Genomic DNA, 15,903 nt, shown 5'->3' on the forward strand with positions numbered 1-15,903 from the left:
AGCGCGAGCGAGAGCAAGAGCGAGAGCAAGAGAGAGCGAGAGAGAGAGGGAGAGCAAGAGAGAGAGAGAGAGAGAGAGAGACAGAGCAAGAGAGAGCGACAGCAAGAGAGAGAGAGCAAGAGCAGAGAGAGAGCAAGAGAGAGAGTGAGAGAGAGAGACATAGAGCGCGAGCGAGCAAGAGCGCGAGCGAGAGCAAGAGAGAGCGAGAGAGAGAGGGAGAGCAAGAGAGAGAGAGAGAAAAAGAGAGCGAGAGCGAGAGAGCGAGAGGGAGAGCAAGAGAGAGAGTGAGAGCGAGAGCAAGAGAGAGAGAGAGAAAAAGAGAGAGAGAGAGAGAGCCCGAGCGAGAGCAAGAGAGAGAGTGAGAGAGAGACATAGAGCGCGAGCGAGAGCAAGAGCGAGAGCAAGAGAGAGCGAGAGAGAGAGGGAGAGCAAGAGCAAGAGAGAGAGAAAGAGAGAGAAAAAGAGAGCGAGCGCGAGAGAGCGCGAGAGAGCGAGCGAGAGCGAGCGACTTCCATCAGTCAATCAGCCCCTGTACATTCACAGTGTCATCACCATCGAACCTCAGCCGCTCGTACCCGGGACTTTTAAAAGCAGCAGGCGCTCGTTGTATAAATCCCTTTTTAAGGATGATTTAAAAATAAAAGTTAATATCATATGTGCGAGCTTAGAATTTGATTAAATTTATTCCTGTTCAGTTCCTCTAAATTACATTCATGAGTAAACACAAGGCAACAACAGGGAGCTAAAATGTTATGGGTCCATGTCGAGTAAATGCCTCCACCCACCTCCACCTCAGAGTTTAACCACCAGAGCTTCCCTGTGAAGCTGTGAGCTTCAGGGAGGCAAGTCCTGGAGCTGCAGGGAAAACGGCCTCCTGCTGAAAGCCTATGAAGTGAGTAGGGGGCTCTGTGCACGTGTGTGCACGTGAGATGTGGGCGATAATGAGCTGGATGATGAGTGAGTCAGTGTCTCTAGATTCTCACTAAAAACTCTCTATACAGCGTTTCACATCATTTCATTAAATACTTCATTTAAAGAAGAGTCCACTGGATCATAAACTGTGTCTCATTTCAGAAGCTGCGTCTGAAGACCTGTCCTCTTTCGAAGGCTCCTTCAAAGGAGCTCTGCTGCTGCGTCCGTCCCACAGGTGGACCCTCCCCACGTCAACATGTCCACAGGTTTAAGACTCCAGCAAGCGACGAGACATCGGATGCTTGAGTATTACAACCGAACAGCAAGAAAAACACAGTGTGTGTGTGTGTGTGTGTGTGTGTGTGTGTGTGTGTGTGTGTGTGTGTGTGTGTGTGTGTGTGTGTGTGTGTGTGTGTGTCAGACAGTCAAACAGTGTGTATCTAATCATTGGTTCACATTGTTGATCGTCTCGGTGCGGAGCTGCGGCGAAGAAGGAGGCAATGATGCGTGAAGTCGCTGCTGTTGCTGAGGGGCCTGGGGAGGGAGCTGGGGGTGAGGCTGGCTGGGGTGAGGCTGGGAGGTGAGGCTGGGGGAAGTCTCCAGGTGGGACTGATGCTGCAGCTGTGGCCTCGGAGCAGCGGCAGCCGCCTTGGCCTCCCTCTTGGGGGTGTTGTTGAGGATGTCCACGCTCCGGCGGCTGGAAGAAATGACATCGGCCACGAACTTGGTGCAATCGGCGCAGATGTCGCGCAGCGTGCAGCCGTGAGCGTAGAGGTGAGGAAACTCCTCCTCCACCGAGCGCCGGGACAAAGTCCTCAGGGACCTGCAGGGGGACAGGGAGACGTTTTATTATCTCTATGATGAATGCAGACGTTTAAACCACAGAAAAGATCAGGTGCTTTCAACAGATCCATGGAAGGTGATTGGATGAACCATCTGCACCACTAGAGGGCGCTGATGGCATCTTGTCTTTTTTGGTTAAAAACATAACTCTTCCATATTGAAATATGAACCCGGCATTCAGATTATTGGCTGTTATGTATTAATTATTGATAATTAATAATTAATTATTGGACTTGATTGACTGTGCAGTTTAGTTCTTGGTCCTAAAGGATGAAGTCTACTGAGATTCGTGATCTGTGGACTTTTCTTCCTCCTTTTATTATGAAATATCTTGACGGCTGTGACGTTTATTCACACATTCATGTTCTCACACGCGATGAGCTGAAAATCACGCGCTAAAATTATGTTTGTCCAATTCTAGGGTTCAAATATTTGCAGCAGAGATCATAAAGCCTCCTCCTCCATGTTAGCAGATGGGACATGGATCAAACTTAAAAAAAATCAAAGTAGACGTTAAATAAATGTTTGTCAAAGATGTTTCTGTCCTTTCAGGTCGTCCTTATCTCACTGATGTTTGTTCAAGTGTTTCTGATCAGTTTGGTTTTAATTAGTTATTTTATTTTTAGAAACGGGCTGAGACGTCATGATTGACAGCTGAGACTGACTCAGGATTGGTCAAACATGTGTATGGGCGGGACCTCGATACCACAGCTCCTCTCCATGATCACTACCCCACAGACTCTGGCTTCAAGGGACATGGCAGCGTCTGTGTCCGAGACGTGTTTTATATCTTTATTGCAACTGCTGGAAGCATTTAGCCTCCAGAAGGTCGATCGACCCTGAACCCGACCCTCAGGTTGAGACTGCCCCTGCTGTGGATTCACAGATAAAAACACACACTCACTTATAGACTTGGCTTTTGTGTGCGTGGCTCTTGGGGGTGCTGTGGAATCCCACCGTGTACACAGGGATATGAGCCATCTTCTTCGAGGGAATCTTCATCTGGAGCAAAACAATGAGAAGGACACTGTGTTGAGGTGGGACACGGCAAAGTACTGTCATACAAGTATTTATAGAAGTACAAATAACACATTCAAATACACAAACACTAAAAGACACAGCACTGTCACTTATGAGCAAATAGACACCACAACAATGTTAAACAGCACAATGAGTCACAGCACCCCGACACAACCACACAATAAATAATACACACAAAAGAACCACACAAACCTACAGAGCACAGACCCACACATCCAACATGGCCTGGGCCTGAGGCGAAATCAAAACCAACAAAAGAACAGAAGAAGCGACGTCAACACAAAAACTTCAACTGAAATAACGCTGCGTGTTATTAACAAGTGGTAAAATATGGAAATACATTTTACACACGCGCACACGCACACACGCACACACACACACACACACAGTTTTTTGTTATATTTCTTCTTATTGTTATTTAACTTGTTCATTATAATTATTATTTTTAGAGTCTGTATCTTAAACAAACTGTCGTCTCCGACCTGTTTGTGATTAAATATGTGACGTCCACTTTAAAATAATAAAATCACTGTAAGAAGAGAGTTTTGCATCATTTGTTTAAAAATGAAGCAGAAAGAGTTTGATGAATTTTCATCACTGAACACATGATATGATGAAGAGGTTTTATTTCTACCTTCGCGCTGCAGCAGCCACAGACGGATCTGAAAGAGACGAAACACTGAATCAATACAGAAAGAAACATTATGTAACTTTATCAACCTGAAAGCAGCAGCTTGGTGAAAGTGAGTCTGATGTGTGAGTGTGAACATGAGAAAGTTTCCTCCTTCTCTCCCTGAGCGTCTGTTCTCTGTGACTCTGCTGAGTGGGTTCCATCTCCTGTGAGAAGAACTGACTGAGAGTCAGCTTCAACTGTCACAACCAGCTCCAGCTGAAGAGTGAAGCTGAACTGAGATCAGTTAAAAACACTCTGAAGTTATTAAAAACCAGAGTTTTTGCAGAGTTTGGTGGATTTGTTGCAGCAGCAGCTCTTCAGGGTCAGGAAGCAGAGGATCATGGGTAATATCCAGCGTTTAAAGAAAAATGTGACGTGAGGATGAAGCAAAGTTTTCTCTGATACCTTTTACACAGGAGGCACGTAGACGGCCACGAGAAGAGAGGGAACTTGACTCTGCAGCAGCAGCAGACCTGAGACACACACACACACAGAGACACACACACACACACACAGAGACACACACAGACACACACACAGTTAGTCAGTGTGACGTCAGCTCAGTGGGACGCAGCAGAGGGTGGAGCTCCTCCGTCACCTTGCCTCTCCTCAGGTTGTTGTAAAGCTCTTTGCTCGGAAGGAACTTCTCCATCTCCGCTTTGACGAGCACTCGGCGCACGTTGATGACCTCGTCCACGGTGAGAGCGAGACTCTCCACCGGGTGACTGAACTCCTCCTGGACACAGAGACACCAGTCATCTGAATTCAGTGGTTTAACACTTCATCATCTCAACGAGGCATCGTGGGGATTCTTACTAACCTTGCTCAGATCAGTTGGTTTGATTTGAATTCATAAAGAAATAAGTTGTGAATAATATAATATGGATTTTATATGATGTGCAAAACCTGCAAAAAACCTATAAGAGCAAACAACACTCACACTTTTACCTTCTTATATAAAATCGTCTCTAACTGACAGAAACTGTTGATTTGTGATGGAACCAGGTTGAAATAATTTCACTTCACAAGAGGAATTAGTTTCTCCTGTCTTAAGAAAATGTGACTTTTAGGATTTTAGGACCATTAAGACTGAAACTGACTCGATGAATTTGTTTTCCTCACCATCCACTGGTGCTCGTCTGCAGCTCTGGAGCGGGACCTCGCCTCGGAGGCCTCCGTGGTCTCGTCCACCGAGCTCAGAGACAGACGGGCCGGGGAGGACGGCGCCCAGCTGTGACCCGGGAAGGATGCTGGGGTGGGAAAGGAGGAAGAGAGAGAGAAGTAAACAGGACTGAATCCACTGAGGACGACGTTAGAGAGAGAGTGAGAGAAAGTTCATGAATTACACATCGGCCTCCTTCGTTTAGCTTCCTCTCAGATCTCAGCCCTGCACAGTGGACGACACTGTCATGTTTTATTAATCTCAGGGATTTCAGCCCCTCGGGTGAAGCTCCGGTCCCAGTGAGACGGTCGGGGGTCTGGAGCTGAAACTCTGATCCCTCACACGAAGGTGTCAATGTGGCTCTAATGGAAAGTAAACAGGCCGGTAAACATCCCTGGATCATTTGGATCAGCTGAGGCCTCCTCACACTCTCACAGTGAAGGCTCCAGCGCCCCCTGTTGGCAGAGTCGCATACTACAGATCAGAGGAAGCCAATAATAAAAGGTCCAAGTGGAATTTAGTGAATTAAACTGATGTTACAACATCGATGGTATATGAGGACGTGCACCGTGATGCCGAAACCGAGATGTGTCTTTGTTTTGTTGCCTAAACTCCACCAGATGACTTTCTTTACGTCACATGTGTCAACACGCAGAACAATATATTGAAGGTGCATTAAATGAGCCTGAATACACTGCGGAGGAAGAGGCGGCACCAGGTCGGGATCCATATCATGTTCATATCCATAAATATATTCATACAACTTTCACTCCATGATTTTCCGCCTGGTCATCCACCCCCCTGCAGGCACTCTATGCCCCCCCACCAGGTGGAGAGCCGGTGGTCTGTGCAGCAGCGTGGATCAGCTTGCAGCCACTTACAGATGGAGAATGGATTGAAGTGGAGATCGTTGGACGCAGAGGCTGCTAATGGCCGTCACACACATAACCTCCACCCTGTGGTTTACTTGCAGCTCACAGTTCAAACCCATTAGCCTCCACCCTCCTTCCCTCAGTTTGACTTTATCAGCACATCTTTATATTTGATTAGAATCCATCCCAACTCTCCCCGTCAGCGCCGCTGTGATCTCAGCACAGGGCCCGGACACAGCTCTTGTTTCAGTGAGCTAACGAGGTTACTGTCCGCAGGATAACTGAGGACAGACGGTCTTTACATATGACTGGAATTACGAGAGGGAAATAAAGAACTTGTGTCAGAAGAAGGAAGTCGTTGTTTCGTCTTCATCGTTTAGTTATTTAACCAGTTTCCCTTGAGGCAGAAGAGCCGGAACCTTAAAAATCTTCCCTCTAAATAAATGTAAAACTATCTAAACCTTCAGCTCATTAAAAAATGAATGAGGATAAATACAGAAACCACAGAGTGAGTGTTTCTCCCTCTGTGGGACGAGGATTGAAATGCAGCCGGTGTGAACAGAGTCGTTTGTTATTTGTCCTTCAGTCGAACACGAGACTCCGACCAATGAGCTGCAGCGGTTTGTCAACATCAATTCATGAAACTGCAGAAAGTCCATAAAGAAACAGTTCATGTCCAACTGTCCAAATTGAGCTTGAAGGGTTTCAGTGTAAATACTGCCCCCATGTGGTCATTCATGATACAGTCCTGTATAAAACTGTTTCTTTGAATCTTTGTGATGTGCAGCTTCAGAAGCTCTGATCTCTCCGCTCTCCGAGCCAACGTTTCCATACTGACCTCTGAAGTAAGGAGGTGGTCCGCCGCTGGTCAGCGTCCGGGACCGCGGCCTCTGGCCCCTCAGCCTGACCCCCCCGTCCTGCTGGGCCGACTCGGAGAGCGAAGGAAGCATCTCTCCACGGAGCAAGGCCAGGTCGTGCTCGGAGAAGGAACGATCCCGTTTCAGAGGCGTGGGGGAGCTCTCCACCCGCTTCAGCTCGCTGCTGTCTGGGGACTCCTCCTCCTGTGGTGAGGACGAATGAGGAAGAGGATGGAGGAAGAGGATGGAGGAGGAGGACGAGGGTGCAGGAGGATTAGAACAGAGGAGGAGAGGGATTGAGTAGGAATAAGGTGGAGGAAGAAGAGGGTTGACGAGGAAGATGGAGGAGGAAGAAGGTGGAGGAGGAAGTGGGTGGAGGAGGGAGAGGATGGCAGAGGAAGAGGGAAAGTGAAGGAGCAGCATTAGGAGGGTTTGGAGGTGACGGAGGAAAATAAAGAGGAGATAAAGTGACTGAAGCGTAGCCTCACCTCTGATATGTTCATCTCCTCCATCTCTGCCAGCGTCGGGGCCTTGAGCAGGATGCGAGGGCGGGACGGGGCCCGGGGCCCCGAGTCCGACACAGACAGGTCGATGCATGAAGTAGATTTGACGCTGCAGGGACAAGTCTGAGCGAGACAGGGCAGAGAGCCGAAAGCTGCAGGGAGAGAAACCCACAGAAAACAGTGATTCAACACGTCGACATCATTAACACTCATTTTAGAAACGAGTGTAATAACTGAACTACAAGACAAACAGATTATCTCACGATGCTTTTCCTCTTTTAATCACCCAAACTAGAAAACAGCTGCTACAAGGACTCACGGGAAACACCAGCAGGTTGGATTGAACCTTAAGTTCACTAAGTTGTTCAGGCTGCATGATAATATTTCTCAGAATTAACATTCAGGTCGGATTCCTTGTTTTTACACCGAGCGACTTCTCACTGACCTTGATCTGTTAACAACGGGTCAATATTCATGAAATGTTAAACCACCTCCACATGAGCTGGAGCTTGAAATAGAAAACTATCAGGTGCATTGTGACCCTGACAGAGCGCAGACGAGAGCGTCATTATCTAGAGTGTGTGTCCACGCTGCTGGAGAGTCCCATGTGTGTCCTGCTCAGCAGAGTGAGGCAGGGACAGAAGGTCGTGATGAGACACGTGAAGGGAAACTCTGATCACATCAACAAATGTTTACAAATGTCATATGTGACCATTTTATTATTTAAGTACGTTTGTGTCCGTGTGGTAGAAACTGAAACGCTCCACAGGTCAAGTGGAAAAAAATCATTAAATTAGAATTTAGTCTTTAATGACGAGCATTTCTTGTTGTGAATCTTTTCCAGAGTTAGAATTACCACCATGTGCTCGTATGTCTCCGTCAACCGGTGAAGTTTCAGTCTACATACATTATTATTCTGACTGATATGACGTCACTCTGACCTGAGTCCAAGGGACAACTGCTCAAAATATGAAGACATTTCCAAAAGACATATTGAGAAATCATGTTCAAGAGGCCAAACACACTGTGACCTTGACCTCACAAGAAAGGGACGGATGGACAACACAAACACATAATGCCTCCGGCCACTAGGTGTCGCCGCTGAGGAGGCGTATAATTAGCAGATTTATGATGTTTTTCATCCTTAAATATGTCATGTGACTCTCAGGTGCACTCTGCGTATCGTGGGGTAAAAAGAAAAAGCAGTGAAAGATATTGGTTTTACGTCTGGAGCTGGGCGGGTCCACGGGCCGGAGCTTCCTCTCCTGCTTGATCCCAGCCAGGACCCGGTCATGGAGGGACGGCTGCTGCAGGGGAGGGGGGGGGAGGCTGCGCTCCATGACCTTATAGAAGAAATAATCACAACACAAGACTATAGAGACAGAAGCTGACGTCCAGTGTGAGGTTTGTTTGTCTACTTGGCTCTGAGGGTTTTAACGGAGCCGAGTGTCGTCTGCATCAAAACGGTAAAAAGCATCGAGACTTTAAACGACGAGGCCGAGAGGCAACAGAAGAAGACCGAGGACGGAACTTCGATGTCACGGCTCCACGATCACTGCTGCAAAGACTCGAAAGGACGCCACCTGGTTAAGATGGCAGCGTTTGTATCCAAGATGCTTTGGTTTCATGTTTATACAGTGAGAGACGTGTCGTCCATCTGTATCTATAGTCATAGATCATCTTTATATACAGTGTATGACTGGAGACAATATATATATATATATATATATATATTAAGTCTAAACCTAAAGTTGAACAAAACATGGACTTTAATAACAATCAACTATTTATGTGTTTGCTTGTGATCATTAGTTTCATGTAGCGTGGTTCGATTCCCTCTGAGGTGTTTTCAGACTCACTGGTTTGAGTGGAGGTCTCGACCTGATGAAATCCAGGATCAGCTCATGTGCATTTCTCTTCACTGTGGTGGGAATGTCACCGTCCACCTGGCAACACAACAAACACACAACCCACACGTTACACAGTGTCACACCATGTCAGAGAATCCCACTGAGCCGCAGGGAGGGGCTAAAAGATGAACCGGTTAGATTTCAGGGGTAAAAGGTCAAAGGTCCCAGGGGGAGGAAACCCACCACAGGGCAGCGACTCCACTTCTAAATGTGTCTGACACTCGACTGCTTGATTCCTTTGAGCTCAGGACTCGTCGCTCACCATGATTTTACGCAGCTGGAACCTTCGCGCTCGTATGTCCTGCATCAGCATCTCGAAGGGCGTGAGGCTGAACTCTGTGGGCAGCGGGTTGAACGGCTGCTCCTGCACCTTCTTCAGCTTCACCCCCTGTCTGAGATCCTTCATCAGCTGCACCCACAGACGGGCCTGCGAGGGAAAACAACCACAGTCACTTCAACACACACTCAGACGTGTCTGCAGGCGTCACCGTGACGACCCAGGGGCTCGTCTCACCCAGTCTCTGTTCTTCAGGGCGTCCAGCTCGGCCGTCGACCGATCTTCCAGAGCTTCCTCTGTTGTGATCTTCTTCAGCATCTAAGCAACAAACAGGAAACACATTTGTTTTACCCACAAACAGTAACGATGCTCACACTGAACTCAACTTATTATCATTTCAAATCCTTCTGATGACCAACGTTCGGATTACGTCTGGTTTATATGATCATTTCTTGATTTACTGATGATACAAAAACCAAAGTGTCAGATAACAAATCCTTCTGAAGAAAACTGTGTGAGTGACTGCAGGTTGGTTTAAAGGAAAACGAGAGTTTATTATAACTTGGGTTAGTTATGAAAACTGCCCCGAACAACCCGAGGTCAGATGATCTGGTAAATAAATGATAGTTTTATGAAGATAAAACAGGAAGCACTAATAATTCTGTTCATTTCCAAACCGGAGGAAGCAGCAGTTAGCCAGTGAGCTCTGCTCTGAAAGTCCTCTGAAGTAGTTTCCTGCGTTTATTCCCTAAATATTCTGAATGAGTTTGATGTAAAAGTGATGTGAACACTGAGGGAATCGAACTCACATCCTTGGCGTCTCTGATCTTGGTGAGGAAGGTCTGCAGCTCCAGGGTCTCTAGGAACAGAGCCCTGCACACAGCCTGATAGTGCTCTGGAGCCATGCTGGGATTGGACAGCCGGGACGCACATCTCGCCATCACCTGGCGGAACGTACGTACCGGCCTTATCGCCCCCCCCTTCTCCTCCTCCTCCTCCTCTTCCTCCTCCTGTCCGCTGTACCCCTCATCTGTCGTTCCGTTTCCGGCGATGCTGTCTCCCTCTTCGCCCTGGTCCTCGCCGGCCATGCGCTCGATGAGGCGCTCCAGCTGTGGACTGAGCTCCCGCTCCTCGCTGTCGTCCAGGCCCCAGTCCAGAGCTCTGTAGATGGCCACGCCCAGCGACTGCACCACCTGGAGGAGACGCATCAAGTTCGGCCAGTTCACTGACAAATTCACGTCTCTACATTTCATTTCTCAAAGTGTTAATATGTTCAAATTCAGGTCAACAGGTCTTAAAACAGCTGAAGCCTAAAGTTTACTCCTTCCACCAATCGGTTGTGTGTTTGTCTGTGAGGTCACTGGACTTTACCTTCTCAATGACTTTCCACTAAACTTAGAGGAGGGATCATTCTGGGTCAGGACAGAACCCATTGAAGTTTGGTGCAGATCCAGGATTTTCTAGCTTTCTTTAACATTGTGAGGTTTTTCAACATTTCCCTTGAGAATAATTCATGAATCTTAATGAAGAGAATCACGTGTGAGGTCTGATGTTTATGAGCGTGTGTGATTCGGTGCAGATCCAAATATAAATCTGAATTTAAATGTGGTTTCATAGGGAGACGATTGGGCCTCGGTGGACGTTCTTCAGTCAGATGAACGAGGCTGTGTGTGTCTTGTTGTGTCACCTGTCGCTCTGCAGTCGGTGACGGAGGAGGTTCGTCAGAGTCGTCTGAGGAAACACAGAAAGAGAAAAACTTAGCATTTCCTGACACACTTCATATTTACTACGTTGGATTTTAAATGATATTTCTGCTAAAACTAGTTAATCGCTAAACTCAAGTGAATTCACTTTGGTTTGGGCTTCACAATAATTCACAAACAAACAAAGAGAAATACAAAGAAAATGAGGAAAACAAATTGATATCAAACACACAGAATAATAAAAAGGTTACAGACTACATGTGCAATGATAAAAGTCTGTGTTTATATAAAATAAAAACCAAATGAACACAGTTCTATATATTCTCCTCAGTTCTGTCTTGTTATTTTTTCATATTTGAAATTTGAAGTTTTTTTTTATGTTGTACAAAATCAATCAGCTTAATTATTTTAGTGTAGTTTAGGGATTTTGAGTTGGTCTTGTTTTATATTTTTTGTAAAACGTTAATTTCTTATCTGTCTTATCTTATCCTGTGAAAGCAGTAAGAGTGTAAACGATTTTTTATTTTTACGTATTTCATTAAATTCCTTTTATTATGTTATATTTATTATGTTAACTTCTGTGACTTTTCTAAACTTGAATCCATATTTTAAGTTTGATTTAAACAGGTTTCATCTTTACGTGGAATATGCTTCTCTGATTTTAATAACTCAGAAACGACTTGAATTGGTCATTAAATCAAACATGTTACTCCATATGTCCCACAGTGTAGCAGAAGGGTGTGTGTGTGTGTGTGTGTGTGTGTGTGTGTGTGTGTGTGTGTGTGTGTGTGTGTGTGTGTGTGTGTGTGTGTGTGTGTAACAGTAAAAGAGCTCTCTCTCCCAGCTCAGATGTCGGTAACGACACCCGAGAGGCCTGAAACTCCTCGATCAGCAGCTTTCACTGCGGAGAAACAGGAGAAGGGACGAGAGGACGAGAGGACGGAGACAAAGACGGAGAACAACAAGGGAATAAAAGAAGAAGAGAATATGTTGGAAAGAGAGAGAGAGAGAGATAACAGAGCGATGAGAGCATGGGTGTGGTGATGGGGGCAACAGCAGCCTCTCCTGTCAATAACGCTGAGACTCCGACCTAAACACAGCATCACTCTGTTCCCTGAGAGAACAGAAGCTGCCTCCATCAACAAAAAGCTGCAACTGACACTGAGGGGGGGGGAGGAGAAGACACACACACACACACACACACACACACACACACACACACACACACACACACACACACACACACACACACACACACACACACACACACACACACACACACACACACACACACACACACACACACACAGCAAACCGGCCTGACAGGTTCAAATAATACACATCTGAGGTCAGAGCGTGACACCAGCGATTCTCCCGCCAGTTTCCCACGGCTCCGTAAACACCTTAGATCCAGGAGGACACTTTGAACCAGAGAGTCACAGACAACTGGGTCCTCACCTCGAGGACATCACCGACATGAAGCTCTTCACAGACGTGTCTCAGTTTCCTGATATGACAACATGTATTTTACACACTACACCAAGAAGAAAGAAGTGCTTTTACTTATTTATATCACATAAAAAGTCTTTATCTTAATGTTCATTTATGCTGAAAGTGAGAGACTTATATAGAAACGGATTTCTGTCTGTCGCTGCTTTCGCTCTGTCCCTATTCACGTCTTCAGGAAACCTACGGATGCTAAACTGACAAAACGGAGCAGTACCACCGGAAACATGGGGGCAGTGTCACCAAAAGTTAAAGCCAGACGACCTATTTAGGGGAGATGAATAACTAAGTAAAGAGGGAGGACACCTACCGAAAGTGAAGCCAAAGTGCCTCGATCGCCCCCTGGTGGCTGTTCATAAACCCCACCTCCTCCAGGTTAGCAGATCGGACACAAAACTTAAGAAAGCATTTGTCAACATGTGTAACGGCGGGATCTCGCAACCATGGCCCCACCCCCTGATCGATATGGCTCCACCCCCTGGTCTATATGGCTCCACTCCCTGATCTATATGGCCCCACCCCTGATCTATACGGCTCCACCCCCTGATCTATACGGCTCCACCCCTGGTCTATATGGCTCCACTCCTGATCTATATGGCTCCACCCCTGATCTATATGGCTCCACCCCTGATCTATACGGCTCCACCCCCTGGTCTATATGGCTCCACCCCCTGATCTATACGGCTCAGACTCTGAAAGATGGCAGAGTTCGTGTTCAGGATATCGTGGCTCCACTTGTGGATAGTGGGAGGAAGAGGAGTCGTGTCGTCCATCTTTATTTACACTCTACGTTGTGGAGTAAATTTTGTGTAGAGGAGCAAAGTTTCCATGTCTATGTTCTCTATAAGTTAGAGGTTCAGTCTGGATACAAATCTATTTTTCAATTAAGTTTGGCCTGAAGTTGTTTCTCTGTTGAATAAATTCAACCGTGTTAATTGCAGAAAAAAAGTTTGACGTGTTTCAGAAATCTGCAACTTCTGACACTGAGGGAAAATAATATGATGGGATTATTCCAGCAGCGGGATTCAGCCTCGTCAGATTATTTCTGTCTGAAGGACGAGCGGCTCGTCACCAAAACAGCTGACGTCAGTGATGTCAGCAAACTGAACTGATGTTGACCAACAGGGAGGGAGCGTCTGTCCTGTTCCAAAGACTAAACAAAGAGACACGTGTGTGTGTTTAACTGTGTGAGTCAGGCCGATACATCAGGTGTGTGCTCACATTAAAATACTGTGGAATCCAGCTAATACCTGGATTCACATTTACTTCCTCCACCTCTGCAGAATCTCAGACAACCAGAGGAGGTTTAGATTTCCAGGCTGATGTTACTACACTCTCACACTCCCAGGTCGGAGGAGAAAGGTGGAAACGCTCAGTGAGAATGTCATTTGAAAGCAGTTTGGAGACGAGAGTCCTTTCGCTCATGATTGGATCTAAATGCCACCTGAGTGCGTGTGTTTATTTGAACGGAGCCCAGTCATTGGACGTCATCAGACCAGACGAGGCCTGTGAATGGACGGTTTTATCCTCCACGGTGCTGTTATGTGAGGCTGATGCAACAGCTCAGCGTGGGTCGACATTAAAATTTAACAGAATGTTTTTTATAACTGTGCATGAAGGAGGTTGTGTTGTGAGGGTTTTAAATTCAAAGAGAATCAATCCAGCTGCTGGAGTCATGAGGAAACTCGTCACTGAGCAGGTTTGGTTTTCACTCAACTCGGTGGAAGGAACTTTGTGTCAAGGAAGAACTTGTGGATCTGGATGAGGAGGCAGATCCAAGCATTTCTTTAATCACTTTCTGTAACACTGGGAGAGTTGTTGTAATGTTGTAATCTGCATTAAATAAGAAAGCATCCAACACCAGCACGATGTGTCGACTTAGAGAAAACGAGCGTGTGACTCCGTTGAGCTGGAGGAGGGATTTTCACCTGCGCTTCCATTCGCACTGTGTTGACTCAGGGATCGTCCATGAGGATGAAGGACTAAAGATCCACCTCTCCAGGACCTGAAGACGTTCCTGTGTCCGTCCTGTCGTCCCTCTGGGGAACCAGTGGATTTATAATCACTTTGATAAAAGTGAGTAGAATAAAAAGGAGGATTATCACTAGAATCTCACTACTCTTACCTTTCACTGCGTGAACCATAAATAAAGTATATGGGATTATAGCTAATATTTGGGTCCCTGGGAATTTAAAAGTCAAAACATAAAGTTTAACAAAGCATGGAGTTCTTAATTACTTAATAAAAAGCTTTTAAGAAACATTGACTCTAACATGTTCACTGCAGATAAACCAGGTAGGATGAACACAAAGTTTTCTAACATCCAGCGCACAAACAATAAAAAGTGAGTCAGTGATGATGAAGTCGCTCCGCAACTCTACGAGAACATTTAATCTATCGAGCACTTTTCAAATGTTTTAATTCATTAACTGGAATCTGGAACATCTTTTTTCATTCCAGAGGTTAAATCATTTTTTCACTTGTGGTTTTTGATATTTATTCGTCCTTCTCTCGACTCTTGGCAGAAGGAAACTCAGATACACTAATGGCTGCACGATGACACAACAAAACGAGTACACAACACGACCTCTGAGAGGGTTTCTGTGGCAGCACTTAAATATAAATAACACCCTGTGATTAGTCCAGACTCTGGGGACAATAGGTGAAAAAGTTTATGAAACAAAGGCTTTGTGGTTTGTTGGATTTATGCTCCGTTGATATAAGCAGGTATAGTTCACACATGAACACACCTTGTGTTAATCTCAGGTTTGATCTGAAGTGGCCTCTGTGCTGTGTCAGACTCCTGGAGCAGGTTCCTTGGGCCCAGCCCTCAGTGAGCTCATAAAGATTCTGATATTATGCAGGTGGAGGCTGAACTCAGCGGCACAAACAACCAGAGGACTGCGTAAAATCCTCCCAGCCACACTTTGAAGTCTCCTAAACAGTCCTGGAGAGAGAGGGGGGGGACGCTGGAGTGAAGCAATGAATTATTAACCATGTACCGGTATAATACGAGTCATCCTTGTTGGCATCGATGGTGCAACAGAACACAGGCGGGCTGCTCGGGTGCGACGGCAGCGCAGGGCTCTGTGAGATGATCCAGGGATCTAGTGGAAGGTCGCTTGTTGCAGGGATGCTTGTTTTGAACGGGACAGGACGAACAGCATGTTCCCAAGCTCCAGATACTGGAATACTGAAGTCAGCTTTGTGTTGGAGATTCAACAGACACTCCAGCTTTCATTCATTTAGGGACCGTCAATAAAGTCCTGCTTGAACAGGAGATAGCTGCATTGTTTTTATTAGCGGCCATATCACGTGACCCAAACCAAACCTTGTTGCTTTTATTGTTTGTCGCTGTTAAACTATAAAATAATAAATCACTGATTGGGAGTTAGACAGCGTGAAGGAGCTTTTTCACAAGTTCTGATCTACTCGTCCGTCTCCTACGAACCGGTTCCGTGAAACGGAGGAGTGAAGCATTTCTTTTTTTTTTCACATGACAGGTCGACTTTTCCAGATTCTGATAAACAACCGACACAATCTTCAGACCCAAGGTCACAACTTTTTCAAAATAAAAGCTCTGCAAAACCTTGTGCTTTTACTTTGTAGACAAATCACCACAGAGAATGTTGTTGTCATGACGA

At 46.0% G+C, this 15,903-nt stretch overlaps 1 protein-coding gene across 2 annotated transcripts in view; it reads right to left on the bottom strand.

The window, feature by feature from the left end:
* Nucleotides 1-664: 664 nt before the first annotated feature.
* The window catches only part of spire2 (spire-type actin nucleation factor 2), a 16,317-nt gene continuing 1,078 nt past the window's right edge, over nt 665-15,903 (bottom strand). Inside the window, exons 2-15 of one of the 2 annotated variants that reach the window (XM_035157993.2) lie at nt 10,738-10,781; nt 9,860-10,243; nt 9,288-9,368; nt 9,036-9,200; nt 8,723-8,809; nt 8,089-8,206; nt 6,849-7,015; nt 6,342-6,564; nt 4,592-4,719; nt 4,068-4,205; nt 3,875-3,942; nt 3,431-3,458; nt 2,660-2,757; nt 665-1,735 (exon numbers count right to left, since the gene is read on the bottom strand). In XM_035157993.2, the coding sequence (XP_035013884.2) occupies nt 1,357-1,735; nt 2,660-2,757; nt 3,431-3,458; nt 3,875-3,942; nt 4,068-4,205; nt 4,592-4,719; nt 6,342-6,564; nt 6,849-7,015; nt 8,089-8,206; nt 8,723-8,809; nt 9,036-9,200; nt 9,288-9,368; nt 9,860-10,243; nt 10,738-10,781 (2,108 nt within the window). In that variant the 3' untranslated portion in view covers nt 665-1,356. Of the gene's footprint in view, nt 1,736-2,659; nt 2,758-2,992; nt 3,028-3,430; nt 3,459-3,874; nt 3,943-4,067; nt 4,206-4,591; nt 4,720-6,341; nt 6,565-6,848; nt 7,016-8,088; nt 8,207-8,722; nt 8,810-9,035; nt 9,201-9,287; nt 9,369-9,859; nt 10,244-10,737; nt 10,782-15,903 lie in introns of those variants that run through there. The other variant, XM_035157995.2, reaches the window with a different exon arrangement.

The sequence above is a fragment of the Hippoglossus stenolepis genome, chromosome 5 (genome assembly GCF_022539355.2).
Source record: "Hippoglossus stenolepis isolate QCI-W04-F060 chromosome 5, HSTE1.2, whole genome shotgun sequence".
In the NCBI taxonomy this organism is placed as follows: Eukaryota; Metazoa; Chordata; class Actinopteri; order Pleuronectiformes; family Pleuronectidae; genus Hippoglossus; species Hippoglossus stenolepis.